We start from the raw sequence: 20,998 nt of genomic DNA, 5'->3' as shown, positions 1-20,998 counted from the left end.
TTCGAAAACTGGGCACCTCACTTCCAGAAGATCCTGCTATACCACTCCTGGGCATATACCCAAAAGATTCCCCAGCATGTAATACGGATACATGTTCTACTATGTTTATAGCAGCCCTATTTATAATTCCCAGAAGTTGGAAAGAACCCAGGTATCCCTCAACAGAAGAGTGGATGCAAAAAATGTGGTATCTATACACAATGGAGTACTATTCAGCCATTAGAAACAATTGAATTCATGAAATTCTTAGGTAAATGGATGGAGCTGGAGAACATCATACTAAGTGAGGTAACCCAGACTCAAAAGATGAATCATGGTATGCACTTACTAATAAGTGGATATTAACCTAGAAAACTGGAATACCCAAAACATAATCCACACATCAAATGAGGTACAAGAAGAACGGAGGAGTGGCCCCTTGTTCTGGAAAGACTCAGTGAAGCAGTATAGAACAAAATCAGAACAGGGAAGTGAGAAGGTTTGGGTGGGAAAACAGGGGGAGGGAAGGGGACTGATGGGACTTTCGGGGAGTGGGGGTCCAGAAAAGGGGAAATCATTTGAAATGTAAATAAATATATCAATAAATTAAAAAAATAAATAAAAGAAGAAAAAAAAAAGAAAAATATCCTGTTGTGACTTTGTATGCTATTGGGGTAGAATTGGTAAGAATTTTCCTTCCTACTTTACCCTCTCCTGCTTCCCATTTGTGTGTGTGTGTGTGTGTGTGTGTGTGTGTGTGTGTGTTTGAAAATATTTTTAATGACCACACAGAAATCATCATTTTATTGATAGCATAGTTTATTACAAAATACAATAAATGAAGCCTTATTTTTTCATTTCCACTAAGAAACAAGCAACACAGATTTCTCAAAAATAATTCTTATACATGATAATGTGAGAAACTCTATTTGCTCAAATGAAAAGTGTTTTAATGTAACCAATATTCCCATGAGACAGGAAATAGGGGATGCTTACAGGATGTATGACAAACTGGGTATTGAGAAACAGCAAGGGGCTGGGGCTCTGTTCCCTCTGCTAGCTCCCTCCCTCAGCAGGTGACAGCTTTGATTCCTCCATCACAGGAACAAAAAGATTTAAGGTTAAATTACTTGTCATTTTGCAGTTTGGGATTAACTCAACAACTCTGTGGAGTATGTTTGGGAATTCAGCAAAAGTTCATCTATTTTGTTTTCCAAAGAGTGAAACTAAAACCATACTTTCAGGCTCCTCGTATTCACACTACAAATAAGATCTGAATGAACAGACAGCATCTCTAAGTGTGTCTATTTACCTGTTGACTGGACTAGTAGAAACACATAAAGAAGAACAGAAAGAAAAAAGCAAAGATCTTCTTCAGTATTCACTAGGATTTGGCTCCAAGACCACACAGATACCCAAATCTCTGTACTAATTGTCCTTCTAGAATTGGAGTATATTTGCATACAACTACTAAATTTCTTCTAAGTATTGTGTCATCTCTAGACTACTTATAACATTGAATGTACAAAAATGTTATACAAATAGCTGTTACACTCTATTACTAAGGGAATAATGAGAAAATGTCTACATATTCATTACAGATACAAGTGCATTTGGGGATATTATTGTTCAGTGATTGAATTCATGGGTTCACAGAGAACACACACAAAGACGTCTGTCTATATGGCTGCACGAAGTGAAGGTAGGCAGGCTTACTGGTGGACGCAGGTTCTAGACTTCAGCCCTGGCAAAGTAGCTTCTTTGTGAATTAGACACTGGTTCATTTTCTAATTAAAGAAAATCAAAACACCAGAAGCAATGGTTATTATATTGATAAAACATTATGGACTGACACACACGGACATTTCTGGACTTTAAACAACACATACTGTCACATGGGGGAGAGCATGTCAGTAGTTTAACTGAACAGGAAGGAAGGGACTCTAATAACTTGTCTTAAATCCCACAGTCGTTTTACAGAATTAAGACTAGAATTTAAATGTCCAGAGTCCAAGCTAAAGGGTCTTCAAAGATGTTGAACTGCCCATTTTATACAGAAAAGGGGATAGTTATCTATCATTCCAGCCCCCCCAAGGAACTAAGATTCTTGTTCTGTTTTTTATTTTTTATACACTCTGCTTCTGGTCTTGGCATAATTTCCAGAATTGTCTGCAAAGCGAACCTACATAGTAGTTCAATGAGGTATGCAATTCTGCTTAGTACATGAGGAATACTGCTTAGTACATGAGGAATCTTCCCTTTCCTGTGACCTTGCTCCTTTCCTGAGGAAGTCAATCTGAATGGTGTTGCTATTAATTATTTTATTTTACTCTCCATGCAGTTTTAATTCCAGGAAATTTCTGAGTAAAGGGCACAGAATAACTTGTTCCCCATCACGTCTCCTGAATCCCAGCTTTCTGACATTGGTTGGTATTATAGACTTTATATACAGAGACTATTTTACACTCAAAGAAAACCCTAATTCTAGATGCCAAGCTCCTACTCCAAATCACACTGGTCTGTAAAACATCCCCAATACCTGAGCTGCATCCCACTGAGACATTTTAAAGAGAATAAAACTGTCAAACTGTGCACTGAGTTCTTAAATCCTATTGATTTTCTGACTACCTTGCAGATCTCATTGCTCAACTCTAAGGAGCAATGAAGTATGCTCATCAATCAAGTCTTGTCAAAAATATACTTTAATTCTTCACACATTAACTTGTTAACTATAGGAAATTATATCAAATTTAGCACAAGTTCCCAGAACGCTGCTCTTATAAATAGCAGAGTAACCCATGTTCTTATATGGATATGACCAACCACATAGCCTCAGCTTTGTGTATAATGCATTCTTTCTTCATGACAAAATTAAGCCATTTAAAAAGTGTAAGTAAACTTTGTTTTAAGTGTGTTTTGACCCAGTGGGACATCTTTTAAAATCTCAAAGAAAAGTGAGAAGACCTTTGGGGAAGAGAGAGAAGATGGAGCTCACAGGATGTGTTTGGATGCCTCTTCTCTGCACTCAGGTTGAGATTTCAGCCTACATGTCAGGGGCTCACAGCAAAGGTTGGTACATTCCTTCAAAGAACAGACAAAACAATCCTGTATTTAGTACAAGATGACTGTGAAAGGAAATTTCACATTCAAAAGTATATTATTTTATTAATCATTTGAGAATTTCATATATATATATATATATATATATATATATATATATATATATATATATATATATATATATGTGAATATGAGCCATGGTCTTTCCATGTGATCCAGCCTGTCCTAGAAACTTCTTATGCAGACTTAGCTAGCCTAAAAATCATAGATCTGCCTGTCTTTGCCTCCTGAGTATTACTACCATTCCTGCTTTCTTCTACTTTTAGAAACCTATGTAAACCTAAGTGTGGAGCCATCCACTGCAATGTAACCAAATGTTATGGAGGTAACCAACTGCTTCCTAATTGGACACAGCAGGAAACTCATGTCTGGGCACTGGTAATCTAGATTACAGGATGCAGGGTTAAAACTCTATTATCCTGCTAACTGGACATAATCAAACTGCCCTCTAAATTCATAATTTTATACCTATAGATTAGTGCAGCTCTCGGCCCTCTTCAGAGAAGTTTCCCATTTTAAACCTATTTACTCTCTTGTGCCAAATCCAGTGACAATAACCAGAGAAAGTCAACACAGGAAGAAATGCTATGCTCAGTGAATACTGACTTCAAAGACCAAAGAGAAGAGGTCACAAATAAGTTTTTTTCCAAATAAATTATGCCTAGAGGATATTACACTTTAATATGTTAAAATTTTCAAAGATGAACATTTCTTAACTATCCAAATGATGTGAAAATAGAGAAAACAATAAAGTTAAAATTTGTTTTTTTTGTACTATGCCTGGCTAATTGTGTTATTGGAATGTGTAATAATCACACTCACTTATACACAAATGCACACACATACACATGCAAGCACACACATACACATACACACATGCACATACATATGCAAGCACATATCTATACATGCACAGATGCACATTCACAACACAAAACACATTATATCATTTAAATTCAAGCTTATCAATGTAACAACTGTGTGAGTTTTCTTAGTAAAAAATGTAAGAGGTGCCTGATCATACAAATAAAAGAAATGCATTCCATCAAATTAAGGGACTTAAAGGAGAAAACAGATATATTTCAGTAAGTAGCAAAATTAGCAGATAATTCTTGCATCCAAATTTGAGGTATTAAAACATGATTTTGCATATATATATATATATATATATATATATATTGTGGATAAATGACAAACCATTATCATTAATAAATATAGACAACAAATAGCTAAAACCACATCCAATAATCTGAAAGATAGAGCAAAGATTCTTCATAATGTATACTTTATGGACAATTTAATAAATACCAAAACAGAAAAAATATGAAGATATAATAAGCAAAAAGTATAAACCATATTTTCATTGTGTGTGGGATATAATTCACTGCATATAAAAATTGAGGACAATGCTTAAAAGTATTTGAAAAATCAGTAAGATAATAATAAAATGACATCAAAGGTAATATCAATGAATTATAGACTGAATCATAAAGAAAATCTTAGACACCACAAAAGAAAATATGAAAGCACTTCAAAATATACTTATTTTTGACAAATTCTGACAAAACTACATCAAAAATCTGATACACAATTCAAACTTCTCAATAAATGCACTAAGACAATGAAACCTAAGACTCTTCCTACACTGTCAGATATCTGTCAAAAATAATGGGTAAATCACAAGCTTCACCTGTGATCACCATTTATGAGCTCTGGTTTCTGAACTGAATTCTTCACGTTGTATGAGCCTTATTTTACTAATTAAGGATAATGGCAATCTCAAATTTGTGCATTTGTTTTGCATAACAAATAAGATGTTGTCTATGGAGTATTTTACAGATTGTCTCATTTAGGTATTTTACAAATATTCTCATGTCTCTTCTGGCATGAATGCCTTTTTAGATCTTAAAAGCAACATAAGATCACAAAGTAGAATTCCCTAGAAGTCTTGTATGAGCCACACATGGTGGTCTAAGCCTATAAGTCCAGCACACATGAGGCTGAGACAGGAGGATCGGGCACTGGAGGCCATCCCGGACTAAAATGTAAAACTCTGTCTCAGAAAAAGGAAGAAATAAACAGGAAATTGTGGGCATCAGTCTGAGGCATTCACTGATGCATCAGCTGCTTTGAAATTGTATAAACCTTAGTGAAATCACAATAGCCATCATCCTAGAGCAGTGGTTCCCAGCCTTCCTAATGCTGAGACCCTTTAATGCAGTTTCTCACATTGTATTGACCCCTAACCATAAAATAATTTTTGTTGTTACTTCATAACTGTAATTAGCTACTGTTTTTAATCATAATGTAAATATCTGTGATTTCCAATGGTCTTAGGTAACCCCTGTGAAAGGGTCATTCAACTCCAAAGGTATCCTGAACCACTGGTTGAGAACCAGCATTTTAGATGGTCTGTGCTAAGAGCTATACACTATAGGTTCATGCAATTTTAAAATCTCCTTTTGTGTATTATCACCTGCCTATGTCACATACTGATTTTGAGAAAAAAGAGAGAATCCCCATGAGTAGGCCTTCCATTTGGCTATGTGACTGACTGTTCAACACATGACTGACAGTGGTCTGAAACTAAGGCACTTCTGAATCCAATGTCTACAAGGAATGTGGCATATTATGGGTAATGGCTCACTTCTTTACATTTGGCTTTGTACAATTATGTCACAAACAGATTCTGGATTGTTTGGTTTTTTTTTTTTTTTTTTTTTTTTTTTTTTTGTATGCTACAGTCAGTGTATGTAAAATAGTTAAACCTTGTGAAACAGAAATGCATGAAAATTCAGAGAGGTAGATGGTATGGACTGACAAGTAGAAGATTGTGTATTATGGTACATATTAAAGAGAAGCTTCTTTTAATTAAAGTGATGGTTATTCATAGGAAGGTTAACTAAAATCAAAATCAAAACACAAAACACCAACAAATCTACATCACGCTCTGATAATGATATTGTTTTTCTCCAGAACGAATTTTTAAAGGAGCACTACAAAATAGAAAAGGGGGCTAGAGAGATGGCTCAGCAGCTAAGAGCACATGCTGCAGTCTTGAGGATGGGGGCTCAGATATCAGGACGCACATTTGCCAGTTCAAAAGAACCAGTATCTCCACTTTCAAGGAATCTGCATATAAACACACACACACACACACACACACACACACGCACACACATACACACACACACACACATACACACGTAAAACATAAAAAAAATTGTAAAAAAGAAAATGAGAATTTAAAGTGTTTAATTTTTACCCAAGTAGCTCTGTTTTAAAATTTTAATAAATACAACTTAAACCTGATGCATTTTCATACCTCAGGAGAGCCACAGTCGCAGCCTTCTCCTGTGTCCAGAACTTGGTTACCACATGTTGGTTTTATTATGTTTTTAGGGTCAGGTGCCAGCAGCAGACACCTTGCATTTCTAGATGAAAGAAATCCTTGAAAATGTGTGCGGCTGACTGTACTGAAATCCTTGGGGAATTTTGAACTGGAACAAAAAACATAGAATATTTAGCAGGATATACAGTATAGAAGTTTGTGGCTGATAAACACACAGAAGATTCTAGTGTATCTCACTGTGGGACTAAGTTCAGTGGAAACTACGAATTAGCCAACATCTAAGACATCTCTTTGCTCCTACAGTAGGTGAATCGTAAATAATATCCTAATTGAATGTTTTCTCCTAGCAATCCAGAAAAAAAGAATTCACGCACATTGTAATTGTTCTAGTTTCATTTCTGTGATAAAATATCTTGACACAAAGCAACTTAGGAGAGAAAAAAAGAAGTCAAAATAGCTAGTCATATAACATTCAGTCAACAGCAGAGAGAAATGGATGCATGTATGTTTCACGTGCTTGCTTTTACTTAGCTCTGTTCCTCTATTTTTTATATAATTCAAGACCCTTATCCTAAGGAGTAGTGCCATCCAAAGTCACCTGGTCTTCTGTATTAATCCCCAAGAACCACAATGCAGACAATACTTCACTGAGAATCTTTTTTTTTCAGATGATTCTAGATTGCGATGTTAACAATTAAAGCTAACCATCACAGTAGTTCAAGGCTACCCAGAGCAAGAGAGATTAGTGTTACCATTGTTACCATTTCCTCATCCCACCCTGAGGGGTAAGCAGTAAGAGATGGCAATTGTGATCTAGTTAAAGGAAATAAATGGAGATTCCCATGGTCTATGGGCAAACTTCTCATATGTGTGCACCTCAAGAACAAAACATACTATATTCATTTGTATATCTCCAGCCTTGGTAAAGTAACTGGCATTATCAGATACTAAATGACTCTGCTAAAATGGAATGTTCTGTTGGTGATGGGGATAAAGGCATGCTTACCTTGGGTATTTTATAATCAAACTATCATCTTAATCAGGCTGGTATTTTTTTCTAGGAAAGCATGGAACCACTTAAAATTAAAATAACCCTAAGTTAAAATAATGTAGTAGTCTCCATAATAAACTCTGTGGTTGGATATTTAGAAATCTTAACCAATGAGTCTTGAATTTGATAAAAACAAAAAAGTATGTCCATGAAGAAGCTAGAAGCTGAATTATTAGGATACCCATCCTTTGGAAGAAGATACTCCTTCCATATATGCACAGATAATTTAAGCTATTTAGGAATGGTGACTTTTCTCTTTACTTTGGAATGATACCATCTTACCTCAGGTACTGATTCATCACACAGCTGCCAGTGGGACACTTGGTATAATATGGAACATCCTGCATACCAAGGGCATGGCCCAACTCATGTGACATCAGTGCAACAAGAGCCACATTATTCTTTCTTTTAGCCTGTGGAAAAAATAGAAACATCTGCTAGTTCTTATTTTATTCAGTTATTTCTCAGTTCTTCTCAAATCATAATGACTAATGAATAATTTAAGAGAAAAAGCAATGTAAGCTCATTTTTCTGACATTGCTTTTTGCTTGGTAGGCCTGATATGATTGGCTCCTATGAATACAAGCACTGGGTTTGTGTTCAATCTCAGTCAGTGATGAAGGGACTAGTAGATGCTGAATTCTCAGTAAACCAGGATTCTCTACTGAAAGTGCTATTCTCTATGGAAAGTGCTATTATGTATGTAAAGTGCTATTAGGTGCTATGGTATGAACTCACATCCACAAAATTGTGTTTGTGATTCTTATACCATTGATAGCAATTAGCACGTGATGCCTGGCATGCACATGTTTTCTTGTCTGATCTCTAAGCAGCTATACAAATGATTCATTTATAGCTGAGGCCATGGAGGTAACCTGGCTCTCCTTTCTACTACTCAACATGTGATCCTTATTCTTTAATATGAACTGAAGTATGAGGCCTTTGCCAAGCTAATATTCATAGTCCAAGGATGCTTCAGAGCAATGTTCAATAATGGTTTCATTTCTACTTTATCAGTTCGGATGCTGGTCATGGTGATTACTGTGGCACAGTATAATTATGCTCATCTTCAAAGAGATGGAATCACAGGATGTCTTAATAGAAGTATACAAACCTCAATTACAGACACTGAAGATGTAGTACACAAGGAATTTGCAGCTGCCATTCCCACACGTCCATTGCGGAAGCTTGCTCCACTGTGTGAAAGGTAGAGAGACCCCATCACAATCTGACTCTGAAACCAGTAGCTTAGGACAATAAAGTCATAGATTTCCTTTGATGTCCGGGACCTAGCCTTCTACATATTCATGGGGCCCCAGGACAGCTTCTATTATATTAGAGCCTCATAATTACAGGTGGATATTCTGTGTTCAAGTATTGTTGTATTGATCTTATAAGGACCTTCAAATACTTCAAGGACCAATTGCTAATGATAGGAACATCAGGTCACTCACAACTTGCTGGAGAGATATAACTGAGTAGAAATTCTTGTCAAGAAACCCTGGAGATAACTATAGACTCTGCCTGTGTGTCCCCACCCTAGCAAGAAGAGATTCACCTGAGAAGCTGGGCGTGGTTGTGGATCCTTTTTCCCAGGTTAGAATAATGCCATCTCATGAAGTTTGTGAATGTGGCACCAAGGTTGGGTTCCACCTTTATCTTATCACGGTCAGACCAGATCTCCATGCCCACTAAAGACACTTGAATATCTATGGTTTTATAAATCTGTGGAAAGAACATTTTTTTTTTCATGAAAACATCCAGGAATACTTTCAGTGTACTTGTTGACCACAGCGTACTTGTTGATAGATAAAGGGATGCAATACTGTAAATTTCCATATTGGAAACAGATATTATAGAAGAAAGCTTTGTTACTATATATGATTTTTGTCTTGATAGGCTCTTGCTCTTAGCCCTTTAGAGTGGAAGCCCCAGGAAACCCCAAACACAGATGCAGACACGCACATACATGACAAATACCTTACCACATTGAGCAGATTCAGCACCTCAAACACAAAGCTTCTTATCCGAGTCACATTGCCATTATATATCTTATACTGAAAAGTACAAAATTCAAAAGTACAATATTAAAATAGAAAATTGAAGTGAGAAGGCTGATGGATTAGATAGAAAATTAATGTGTTGTAACATAGTTAAAATCTACTCAGTCATTGACGACATCATCACATCCTATGCAGTTGAACATGAGCTGAGACAGCCAGGGAGGCAAGCCAATAGCGGTGCTCCTACATGGCCTCTGCTTACAGTCTTGCCTTAAGTTTCTGCCTTACCTTCCCTCAACAATGGACTGTAACTTGCAAGCCATATAAACCTTTCATGGTGTTTACAAGAACAACAGAAAGCAAACTAGAACATAGCTATATGGTATTAAGCATATTGCCATTATATACATGTTTGGTGATTGGCAGATAATAAATGGATGGCGTGGGTGAACACTGTTGTCAAACAAGCAACTAAAGCAGCCAGGAAATCTAGTTGACTAAAAACTCATTGTTAAGTAAAAAGGCTTACATCTTCTTTTACTTTTAAGTTAACTTATAAGTCGAAAGAACTAAGTAGGAGGTACCCATCTTTCATACTCACATAGGCATTATCCAGCACCAAAAAGAGACCAATGTATTTCTGTCCTTGAAGTAAGTCTTCCTGTTTAACAAATTACAAGAGAACCTCATTAATTGTCTCTACTCACAATGATTCAGGTACTTGCATTTTTTCTTTCAAAATAAATAAAAGAAGAAGTAATTTAATAGAGGATTTTCTATAGACCAGCCTTTTCAGAACACACTTATGTGTTTAAGATCCTTGCTTAGACAATCAAAATACATAGTCTGAAAAAAAAGCTCTACTTACATTTGGGCTTTTGAGTGACCTGGAAATTCGAAGATGGCTTCGTTTCCTACCAACTTGCTTCTCACCATCCTTGTAATTAATGGTGTATAGTTCCTCCCAGTTGTATGGAAGAACAGCATGCTCTCCCTCATCTGTGCTTTGTAGAGGCTTTATTTGATATCTCTGATCACGATGTGTGAAGTACCCTCTGTGGGATATGAGATTGTGTATCAGGATGCTCTGACATGCCCATTCATATGTCCCACTGAGAATGGAGTGATAGTCTCCCTCCATACCAGTTCCACACATAGATTTTTCAGTCAAAGACTCTGTCACCAACACCTAATTATTCAAGTTACATCTATTATTTGCCCAATACTGAAATGAAGGTCAACAATTAACAAACGGGACCTCATGAAACTCAGAAAATATTCTGTACTGCAAAGGAGACAATTATTCGTAAAAAGCAGGAGCCTATAGAATGGGAAGAGATTTTTACCAACTCCACATCCAACAGAAGAGATAATATCCAAAATGTATAAAGAACTAAAAATATCATATAAATCAAGAAAACAAAAATAAATAATTAAAACTAAGGTACAAATCTAAGCAGGTACTTCTCAAAATGGAAAAATCAAATGGCTGAGAAAGATTTAAAGACATTCAGCATCCTTAGCCATCAGGGAAATGGGAGTCAACTACTTTGAGATTTCATCTTACGTTTTACAGAATGGAAAAGATCAGTAAAACAAGTGGCCCTTGTTTCTCCACACTGGTGAGGAGAAAGAGGAACATTAATTCTCTACTGTTGGGAATGCAAAGTTTCACAGCCACTTATGAAATCAACATGATAGTTCCTCAGAAAAATAAGAATCTATCTTAATCTACACTTCATCTTACCATATGAACACTGGCTCAACTGTCTTCACTGCTGATCTATTTACAATAGGCAGAAACTGAAAACAACCTAGACATCTTTCAACAGATGAATAAATTAAAATGTGCTACATATACACAATATACATTGTTCAGCTTCTTTAAAAGGACTCAATAAAATTCACAGATAAATGGATGGAACTAGAAAAAAAAATACCATCCTGAGTAAGGTAATCCAGACCGAGAAATATATGTATTTGCTTATATATGGATATTAGCTGTTAAGTCAATGATAACCAAACTACAATTTTCAAAACCACAGAAGTTAGGTACAGAACCTATACCACCAGGGGGTGCAGATAGAATTCTATAGGAAAGGGAAATAGAATACATAGTTATAAATGTATAAGAGGGGCTGAAACAGGAGGTTCAGCTGGGGAAGGGAAGAGATGACAAGGAAGAGATAGCTAAAATTAAGGACTATTTGAGAGGTAGTGAGGTAGTATGAAAACATAATACATTTATACACACACACACACACACACACACACACACACACACACATGCACATACACATATACATATGAATGAAGGGAAGCTAAATGAAATCACCAAATAACATAGAGCCCCGACTGGCCATCTCCTGTCACCCATTGAAGTTTTCCAAGGACTGGGTTGCATCAAACTGAATTGTTGGCCAAAAATGTCTCATGGGAACCCCTAAACAACCCAGGCTCTTGCCATGGATATAGATTGAGTCCCAAAAACCGATAGCAAGGCTCCATTGCTGAAGACAACACCTACACAATACATTGAACATGGAGAAGTGGAACTGATGCTTACATAGAGCCTTTACCCGTTAGGACCATCAGCTTTGATACAGGAAATTACTCTACATGCTAACAAGAGAAATGTAAACATCAAGCTAGCCATAAACACTTTAAGCTATGATGCAATTCTGTTTGCCAGATCTGCTAAGGCAATAGGTGACACAAACCTTGTGTGGGTAACCAATCAATATCTGATTTGACTTAAGATATACTCCATGAAACACTGCTTAGGTAACCAAGATCCTGAGACTAGATAGCTCAGAGGTCTAGAATACAACTAGAAACTATTATTCTAAGCACGTAAACAAACAAAATCCAAAACAACAATGCCCCCCCCAAACATATGTAGCTATAAAATGACTCCTAATGACATTCTGCTATACTCATAGATCAGTGACTTCCTCAGCCATCACCAGAGAAGCACTCTGCAACAGATGGGAACAAATACAGAGACCTACAGTCAGACATTAGGCAGAGAGTGAGAGACATTGGAATAATCATTCCTAAATTGACTGTCTTGATTGAATCACTCCCCCCCCCCTTGGGGCTCAACAAACCCTAGGAAGAGGAGGCAGAGAGAATGAAAGAGTTGGAGGGGATGGAGGACTCCAATCAATCCTCCCACTGGAGGGCAGGAGTGAGGCGGGGAGATATAATCAGGAATTATTAAGTGAGAAAAAATCTGTTTTCAACAAAGGTGAAAAAAATGAATGAAATGAAACCTGTCATTTACCCAGAGCATTCTTAAGACTTATTCAAATTAAGCAATTTCAAAGAATTTGGAGTTAATATTATTGTAATATTAACATCCTGAGTCTACTAGTCCAATATTTTCCAATAGTTTGCTTACTCATTCATTACATATTTCTTGGCAGTTGCTGTGAACTAGAGTGGAGAATGGAGTAAATGATTGGTCACCCAGAACCCGAGAGAGAACAAAAAAGATTCCTTAGAGCGGTTTGGTCACAAATTAGGACTAAGAATAGCTTTAAGATTCTTTGTCTCCTAAATTATTTAGTTAAGAACTAGAAAGTTACTCCATATGTTGAAATATTTAAAGCCAATGTAAATTTATGTCCATGGGGGCATTTTTATAATATAGGAAAAGTGAGACCATGCTAAATATGAACCATGCTAGAATAACAGACACATATTTTATGTCACATTTTAATCACATGCTAGATAAAAAGGCTATACCTGTAACTTGTTAGTTAAGAAGATATGACATAGTCGATTCCAGGACTGAGGTAGATAAACTTGGTAATGGATACATGTCATTTACCACAATTATGAGATGATTAGAAGATGCTCTAGAGTCAGGGTGTAGCATTGACAGAGCTTGGGTTGACTTCTAAACAACAGTTAATGAAGCAACTTGCCATGATAATCTATTCTTCATCTTAATCCAGCAATTAATGATGATCAGAAACAACCCAAATAGTAAGAAGACAAAGAGAGACACGAGGAAGACTAAAGGCTGTGTGACAAATATCCTTTAGCAATTACTATTTCATTTCTTACCTCAACCCATCACAGGTACTGATACTAACTAGAGAGCCCCTTGAGTTCTGGATGTAGCCTTCATAGTAGCAGGGTTTCTAGAATAGAAAATATGTTGCACTGTTGAAATGTGGATGTTATAAATGTATGCATGTGTGCGCACACACACAGAGGCATGTCATTTAGGACACAGTTATGACAACTACCATCTTGGCTATATAGGTAAGCTCAAGGGACTGACCAGACTCTACCAATTCCCAGGAATGAAAACAGAAAGGACATCAGAGATTTCCTAAACTGTTCCACAGCTGGCCCTGTGGCTGCCACACCTGAGCTGTTGCCTAACATGTATTTGTATGAAGATAGAATCCAGAATGTTAATGTTAGTGAGAAGTCATTCTCAGTGTTTATGATATGATTGGCAGACCTTCCAGAATCAGGCTTAAACTAGCTTTCCATTTTACATGTTATACTAGTGTGTGTGTGTGTGTGTGTGTGTGTTTAAAGGTGTATTGTGTTAGTGAGTGTGTTTGAATATGTTAAAATGAAGGTTTTTGTGAGTCTGAGCACCAGTATGTGGGTGTGTCTAATTGAGTGTATAGATACATGAGCATTGTGTGTGTGTGTATTTGTGTGTATGTGTATGTTATAGTGTGTTCACTCCTATCTTTGAAAAGCACTGGTCATGTTAAAAGCCATCCTCAGAACTACTCATTTAACAGGGAAATGACAGATCCCAGGATGAATTCAAAGCATACCACATCCTGAGAGTGTCTGGTCTTCTCTTCTCCTCTGGGTGAGTAAGATGTTTCAGTGTAGTCTGGTCCCAGAAGATGGCTGTGCAGAGAAGAAAGATGTGAAAAGCACTCAAGAGACCAATAAATACTGATTTATCAGACATCATCTTCTGAACTATAGAACTAATTGTGTGTATTGTGAGACCATGTTGGCTTTTGACCATTGATATTTTTCCTTAATTAACACAATGTATTTTTACACACACATACACACACACACACACACACACACACACACACACTGGTATACCAAGTAAAATGACAAGCTAAGCCAGCTAGTTTAAGCTTAATTCTGGAAGGTCTGCGAATCATATCACAAATACTGAAAAGAGTGGTTTCTCACTAACATTAGAAGACTGTTTGGAACATCCTGCTAAATTAAACCAAATGGGGTTAAACCTTTAACCCCAAAGGAGGATATTCACGCAATTGCTTTTCTCTTAGAGATTTTACATCTTTAAATTTGAATGGTTCGGGTCCTGATGGGATTCTATGGAGCAAGGACTTGGTCTTTGGAGGGTGTTAGATCACAGGTGTGAATACCTGTGAGGACCAATAAAAAATGCTTACTGACTGTTAGAAATTTTGTGACACCCCTTCACTCTTGCCATAGAATCTATTGCTACGATGTGTAAACTGATTCAGGCTTAGGGAATAAATTGTTGGGTACCTGTGTGTGGTTGGGGGAGGGTGGGCCTGCACGTGTGTGTTTGCATGCAATTCCAAGGGTTCCAGCACTCACATGGAAATCAGAGGACAAACTCATGAGTCCCATCTTGCTTGGGACAAGGTTTTATGTTTGTTTCCTGTCTCACTATGTAAGACAGGCCAGCTTCTGGAGGTTCTTCTGGTTTTCCCTCTTATCTTGGCATAGGAGTCCTTGTGGATATGGTTATGGGAGATTGTCTTGGCTACCTTAATTGATATGGAAAGATCAAGCCTGAAATGAACTGAATGCCACTGTTCATTCCTGGGTTTGGGACCCTGGAGCTCTTAAGGATGGGCAAAGAGATCTGAGGGGAAGCATGCTTGGATTTCTGGCTGTGCTTCTGACTAATGATATGACATGACCAGTTACTTCAAGGCCAACCACTGTGACTTCCCTGCAGTGATAGTTTGCTGCCTGGAATTTTAAGCTAAAGCAACCCCTATCTCACCTAACTTCCTTTTGTCACAGCCACAGAAATGAAGCTACAGCCAGGGAGAAGTTTCCCAATATTCTGCTGATCCAACCAGTGGTTGGGCTTTCGGGAAGAAATTGTCCTTACTTGGTTCTCTTTAGGTGAAAAATGATTTCTTCTCCATTTAGTATGATCTGATATTGAACTTCTGGTGCATATCTTTCCTGAAAGTAGTTAATGATATAGTTATAGCTCATAGTCCTCAGCCAATTTAAACATTTTAACTACTATAATATAGCAATTGTGTACACTATGCATTGCAATAGCAGAAATACAGCAGTTGAAAGCATTTTGCTTACATTTTATCTCTTTCTTATATCTAAAATAAATATTATTTGCACATTCATATGGATTTCATAAAATACATTCACTTGAAAACCACGCAGATTAATGAGGCTCTAATTTGTGACATGGAGTCTTGCTGTCTGCTTTAATGAGTAATAAACTGTCTTGTGTACCATAACAAATTACCAATAGGATAGAAAGTATCTATTTTACTTTAAAATAAATAGAATATATATTTTAAAATGGTTTTAAAAATCCACTGAGATTCAAGCGATTAATATTACAGAAGGAGAGACCATTGGCAACATGGTAGACTGCCTTTACATTGTAGAAAAGTGTTATCACTGGGGGAAGGAATGGACTAAGAGAAGACAGGAATGTAAAAGCCTGAAAGACGCAATAACTCCCTCAAGAACCAGCTGCCTTGTTTGTGATCCCTTTTCCTCTCACAGATTTGAGGAAACATTCAAATAGCTTTACCTTTATTATCAAGCAAGGCAACTGATTCTCTGATGTTAATTTATAACCAAATTCTGAGAAGTCCTGTGCTCTCTTCTCCACAGTGTTAAGGACAGACTGCTGCTCAGGCCACAAGACCAGGTGTGCAGGGCCTGAGTGGTAGTGGAGGGAATAGGGAGTAGGGGGTGGGGGAAAGAGCCTCTTTCACAAAGATTGACAGGCTCCCTGCTGAGAGCACTGCCCATGTTGTTCTAGCTAGTTAAGAACCTTCCAGGTGCCTGGATTCCCCACATGAAGAAAGAAGTTTATGGGGGTTGGTGAGATGGCTCAGTGACTAAGAGTACTGACTGCTCTGATGAAGGTCCTGAGTTCAAATCCCAGCAACCACATGGTGGCTCACAACCATCTGTAATGAGATCTGATGCCTTCTTCTGGTACATCTAAAGACAGCTACAGTGTACTTACATATAATAAATAAATAAATCTTAAGAAAAAGAAGGAAGTTTATGGCTTGGGACACATTAAAGGGATATCAATGGCCAAGCATACTGTTCCTCAGCCTTTCCCCCTGTGCCCTGGGAATCAAAGAGTCTGGCTGCTTTGAACATCCCAACATCCTCAAGAATCTATTAGAGGGGACTTCCAAATTCCCTCTTGAACCCAGTGCCCACACACAGGCCTTCCATACAGTCTTGTGGTGCTGGGTCACTAACTTTCTTTGGACACCTATCCATATAGTTGTCTGCATATTTGTCTGTGGCTTTAATAACCCTTCTAATAAGCTTCATACCCCAACACTCCTGTGTCTTCCTTGATCACCACATCTAAGAGCTGTCAAAATCAGAGATGACAGCTGTACTCCAGGATGAGGCTGCTGGGGTTGAATGTGCTATTACACTGTTCCTGAAAGCTCTTCACTTTTGTCTTCAGATGATCATGAATCATAACTTACCTCTTTGCCATATCTCTCTGTCTGGTTGTTCTCAAGCCCTCTTCTCTGTGAAATCGATAGTTTTTTAGGATGAACTATTTCATGAAGTTTTAACTCAGGGGTTAACGTTGTATCTATCACTAGAGAAAGTGAGAAAACATTGGTAAGAAGGGTTTGGTTTCTTTTGATGAGCTGATTGCTATGTTGTATGGACATGAATTAAGCATTCAGAGCTAATTGCTCAACTGATTCAACTTTAGTGAACTTTCTTTGCAGTTTTACCCTCACAATTGTAGATTTTGAAGGATATAAAGCTCGTATTGCATCTTTCTTAGAGAAATTTTAAAGAAACAGAGAACATATAGGGGAAAATGTTTATAGGTAAAAGGTTCTTTTTAATGTACTTTAATTTAAACTGTGCCAGATAGCTATTTCCTTTGTTTACAAGTGGTAAAGAAAGAACCGATTCAGACTCAAAAGATATGGCTTGCAGTTCTAGCTAAGAGACCTAATGAAAGTCTGTTTGTCTTCCTAGCATTTGTTGTCTACTTAGGGTAGTATAAAAGCACATACAAAAACTGCATGAAACTCTGCAGCAGCACTGTAGGAAAATAGAAAGACATCTTTTCTGTATTTTGGAGTTTTGCAATTTTTCCTGTGAGGTCAGTCTCACTGTTAAATGACATTTCCACAGCTCCAAGATAGATTCTCACTATGGCAATCAGTCAGTGTTCAGGATGTCACTTAATTAACTATTGTGCAAATCACAGCCATAACTGCCACTGCGGAGTTCACAAGGATGAACTAAAGGGACCTGAAGGATTCCATCAGTATATATGCACATAGGATGCAATTACTGTGGGTGTTATTCTACTTTACCATTCTTTGAGATCCTCAGTAGTGATTAACAATATAAGAAACATTTAAGACATACAAAGGCTAAAGCCAGCCCTAAATAGAAACCTTTAGAGAGTATCATTGAACACACAATGATTGTTTTGAGCTTATGCAAACTCTTAGCAGTATTATTCAAGTGTTTCAGCAGGACATTTACTTGCACAAGTTTATGAATGGAAATGTGCCGGTTCCCAGCATTCAACTTCTTAACATGATTGTGATGCCACTCATAGCAAGATTACCAGTCATGGCACCATCTGTGTACTTAGCTTATCCATGGTGTGATAAGAGAGCAGGTAATGGTTGTCAGGTTGTTGGTTCCTCTCTCAATAGTCAGCTTAAAGGGAGAAAGAGTTTACCTTTTTCCTTTTCAGGGCTTTGCTTTTGACTATATTCTACTACTAAAAATCATTCTCAGGAAAATATCCTGAAGTACCAATTCATAAACAGCCTTGATTAACGACTATATTAATAAAATTTTACTTACTAGTATATTGTAAATATAGCAATAATTGACATTTATATTCATTTTATCTACTTTGAAAAATATCACATCATAATCAAACATATTTTTTTATATAGTGAAGTATATGAAATTTGAAAAAATATATAGTGAGCTTTAGAATTCATGTTTAATATGTGATCTAAAATACCATCACATGTACATGTATATACATCTATTACATCTATATGTATATATATACACTATTATGCATGTTTGTAAGCATATAGTTCAGTAGAGAAAGCACAGATTACATACTGTGTAAGCTTCAGTAACCTTTACATTGAATGTAAAGGTAATTTTTTTATGGGTACACTCAGCAAATAATCTGATTTTTTTTCTGTAAGGTGCCTATACTTGCTTACCTTGGATTTGAATGATTAGCCACAGGATGGAAAGCAGGACCCGACACATGCTGGCTTCTGTGGGTAGCTGAGAGGTCCCAGGAAGCATGCAGCTTTGGTCTCTCCAGTGGCCAGTTTTATCTCCCTCTAGTTCTCTTTAGAAGTTGAGAAGGAACATAAAGTCTCAAATATTACTTTCAATTTGAGGGATGTTTCCTAACTGTGTTGCAGACCAGCCAATGAACTGCAGCATTGAAATCCTGAGAATGTTCCTCCCTTGAGAGGGATGATGTTTACATCTGTGCATCTGTGGGGAGGCTCATAAGGACTCACAGCTGGCTAGCTCCACCCTGATAGGAATGTGAACCCAGGGGCCCACACACTTACACATACATATACAAATGTATAAAATGTCAGTACTATTTCCATATTTTAAGAAACGGGCACAGAATGCAGCTCATCTTTTTCTTTTATGTGTATGAGTACTTTGCTTGCATGTATTTCTGTGTACGACACACATATGCAGTGCCTACTAAAGCCACAAGAGGGTGTTGAGTCTCCAGGAACTGGAATTACAGTTGGTTATGAGCTTCAGTGTGGGTGCTGGGAAACACTGAACTTGGGTCCTCTGGAAGAGCAGCCAGTGCTCTTAAGAATGAGACATCTCCCCAACACTAAGGGCATTGTTTTAAAAATATAACACCAAGCAAATTCTTACAAACTTGAATAATATAAGCCTCTCTGTATTTTAAATATAAAAGGAGATTCTGGTAATATCAACTACAAAGTTTCTTGTAAAGTTCATACAAGGTTATACAAACATGAAGGCATATGCACATTGTATACAGAACTGCAAAGAACCGTTAGATGTACATACAATGTTAGCTTCAACCCAAATATATGCATATGAATCTATTTGAAGTATACAATGAGCTCTGCTTCAGCCAAATAATGTGCCTTTCTGATTACTCAAATGTATTTTCAGTCCTTAAACAGAAGCATAGAGAAGGATAAATAATCACCTGAGGTCCCAACAACAAAATGAGCTCTGTGGACACCTGTCTTTCATGCAGTGATATAAAAAAGGGACTAGTATAAAAACACCAATCCCACTCAGAAAGGTTTCAAGGCACTTGAAATTTTTGTATAGCATTATAATATAAAAACTTTCATGATACTGAATAATAAGATGATACTTTAAGGGCCTTTGAATATTCCCTTGCACACATGTTACATGTAGCTCTGTGCATTGCTTCAATTCTTAGAATTAATTTCTAAAAATGGCAATACCTAGTTGAAAAGGACAAATCAGTTAGAAGTTACTGTTTCAAAATGATTTGATGACTTTCAGGCAGTGGCAAACTAAACTTACATTTGGGAGCCTTCCCCAGATTGCCAAGCTCCTAACTGCTGACCAGACTTTGTGTCCACATACTTGCATCTGTCTGCCCTTCATCTTCATCCTTATCTTGAACTGATGCTGTGCAATCCCACGTTTATTTTACTGGTTCAGATGGTAAGCATCATACTTTTGGCCTTTTCCACTTGTCATTAAAATAGTGATAATATGTAATAATTTGACTTTTAGCAAAAAAAAATAGTAAATAAAGTTCTCCAAATGTCCTAACACTTATCAATTTCCTATCTTGCAGGCTATTTTCAAGTGTTTAGCATCAATGAACCTGAGAGAGCTGATAAGAGGGAACATAGGAGGGGTTGGATGAAGGGAAGGGAAAGGGGGAATGATGTAATTATATTTTAATTTCAAAAGTTGAAAAATAAAAATACAACAGTAATAAGGATACTTCTAAAATAAAAAATATAAGTCTGAGAAACATTTAGTTTACAAAGACTTGCAGACTAATTGGTTGAAGCAGTAAGGGATACCAAGGTCTGGAGTAGGCTCTGGTGCTTCTCAAGGCCTGCATTGATTTTTATAGCTGATGATTTCCTGTTCAGTGGATTGATAAGAGCTGTGATCTGTCAACCCACCAAAGACAAGAATAACCCTTCTTGGCTGGCCCTGAGAAGCACACAATGAAGC

At 37.1% G+C, this 20,998-nt stretch overlaps 1 protein-coding gene across 2 annotated transcripts; it reads right to left on the bottom strand.

Annotated features, from left to right (window-relative positions):
- Positions 1 to 801: 801 nt before the first annotated feature.
- Adamdec1 (ADAM like decysin 1) lies at positions 802 to 19,104 on the bottom strand. Of its 2 annotated transcripts, none has more exons than XM_052190493.1 (14): positions 18,976 to 19,104; positions 17,233 to 17,351; positions 15,624 to 15,700; positions 14,317 to 14,395; positions 13,580 to 13,656; positions 10,374 to 10,560; positions 10,107 to 10,166; positions 9,488 to 9,559; positions 9,061 to 9,227; positions 8,617 to 8,698; positions 7,785 to 7,915; positions 6,425 to 6,599; positions 2,944 to 3,060; positions 802 to 1,766 (listed from the first exon to the last, which is right to left on the bottom strand). In XM_052190493.1, the coding sequence occupies exons 1-13, from the start codon at positions 19,061 to 19,063 to the stop codon at positions 2,971 to 2,973; spliced, it is 1,404 nt and encodes a 467-aa protein (XP_052046453.1). In that variant the 5' UTR covers positions 19,064 to 19,104; the 3' UTR covers positions 802 to 1,766; positions 2,944 to 2,970. The 2 variants fall into 2 exon arrangements, with proteins under 2 accessions (XP_052046453.1, XP_052046451.1); XM_052190491.1 differs by having other exon boundaries at positions 2,975 to 3,060.
- Positions 19,105 to 20,998: the final 1,894 nt, after the last annotated feature.

This window comes from Apodemus sylvaticus, chromosome 8 (assembly GCF_947179515.1).
Source record: "Apodemus sylvaticus chromosome 8, mApoSyl1.1, whole genome shotgun sequence".
Taxonomy (NCBI): Eukaryota; Metazoa; Chordata; class Mammalia; order Rodentia; family Muridae; genus Apodemus; species Apodemus sylvaticus.
This window is presented reverse-complemented; position numbering and strand designations above follow the sequence as displayed.

Bases quoted from the DNA above. Each gene is read 5' to 3' on its own strand.
- Adamdec1 (XM_052190491.1), bottom strand. From the start codon at position 19,063: ATGCTTCCTGGGACCTCTCAGCTACCCACAGAAGCCAGCATGTGTCGG. The intron at 13,657-14,316 runs GTATGCTTTGAA...TTTCTATTCTAG, and splicing joins CCAGACACTCTCAGGATGTG to AAACCCTGCTACTATGAAGG. The intron at 9,560-10,106 runs GTGAGTATGAAA...TGTACTTTTCAG, and splicing joins TGGTGCTGGATAATGCCTAT to TATAAGATATATAATGGCAA.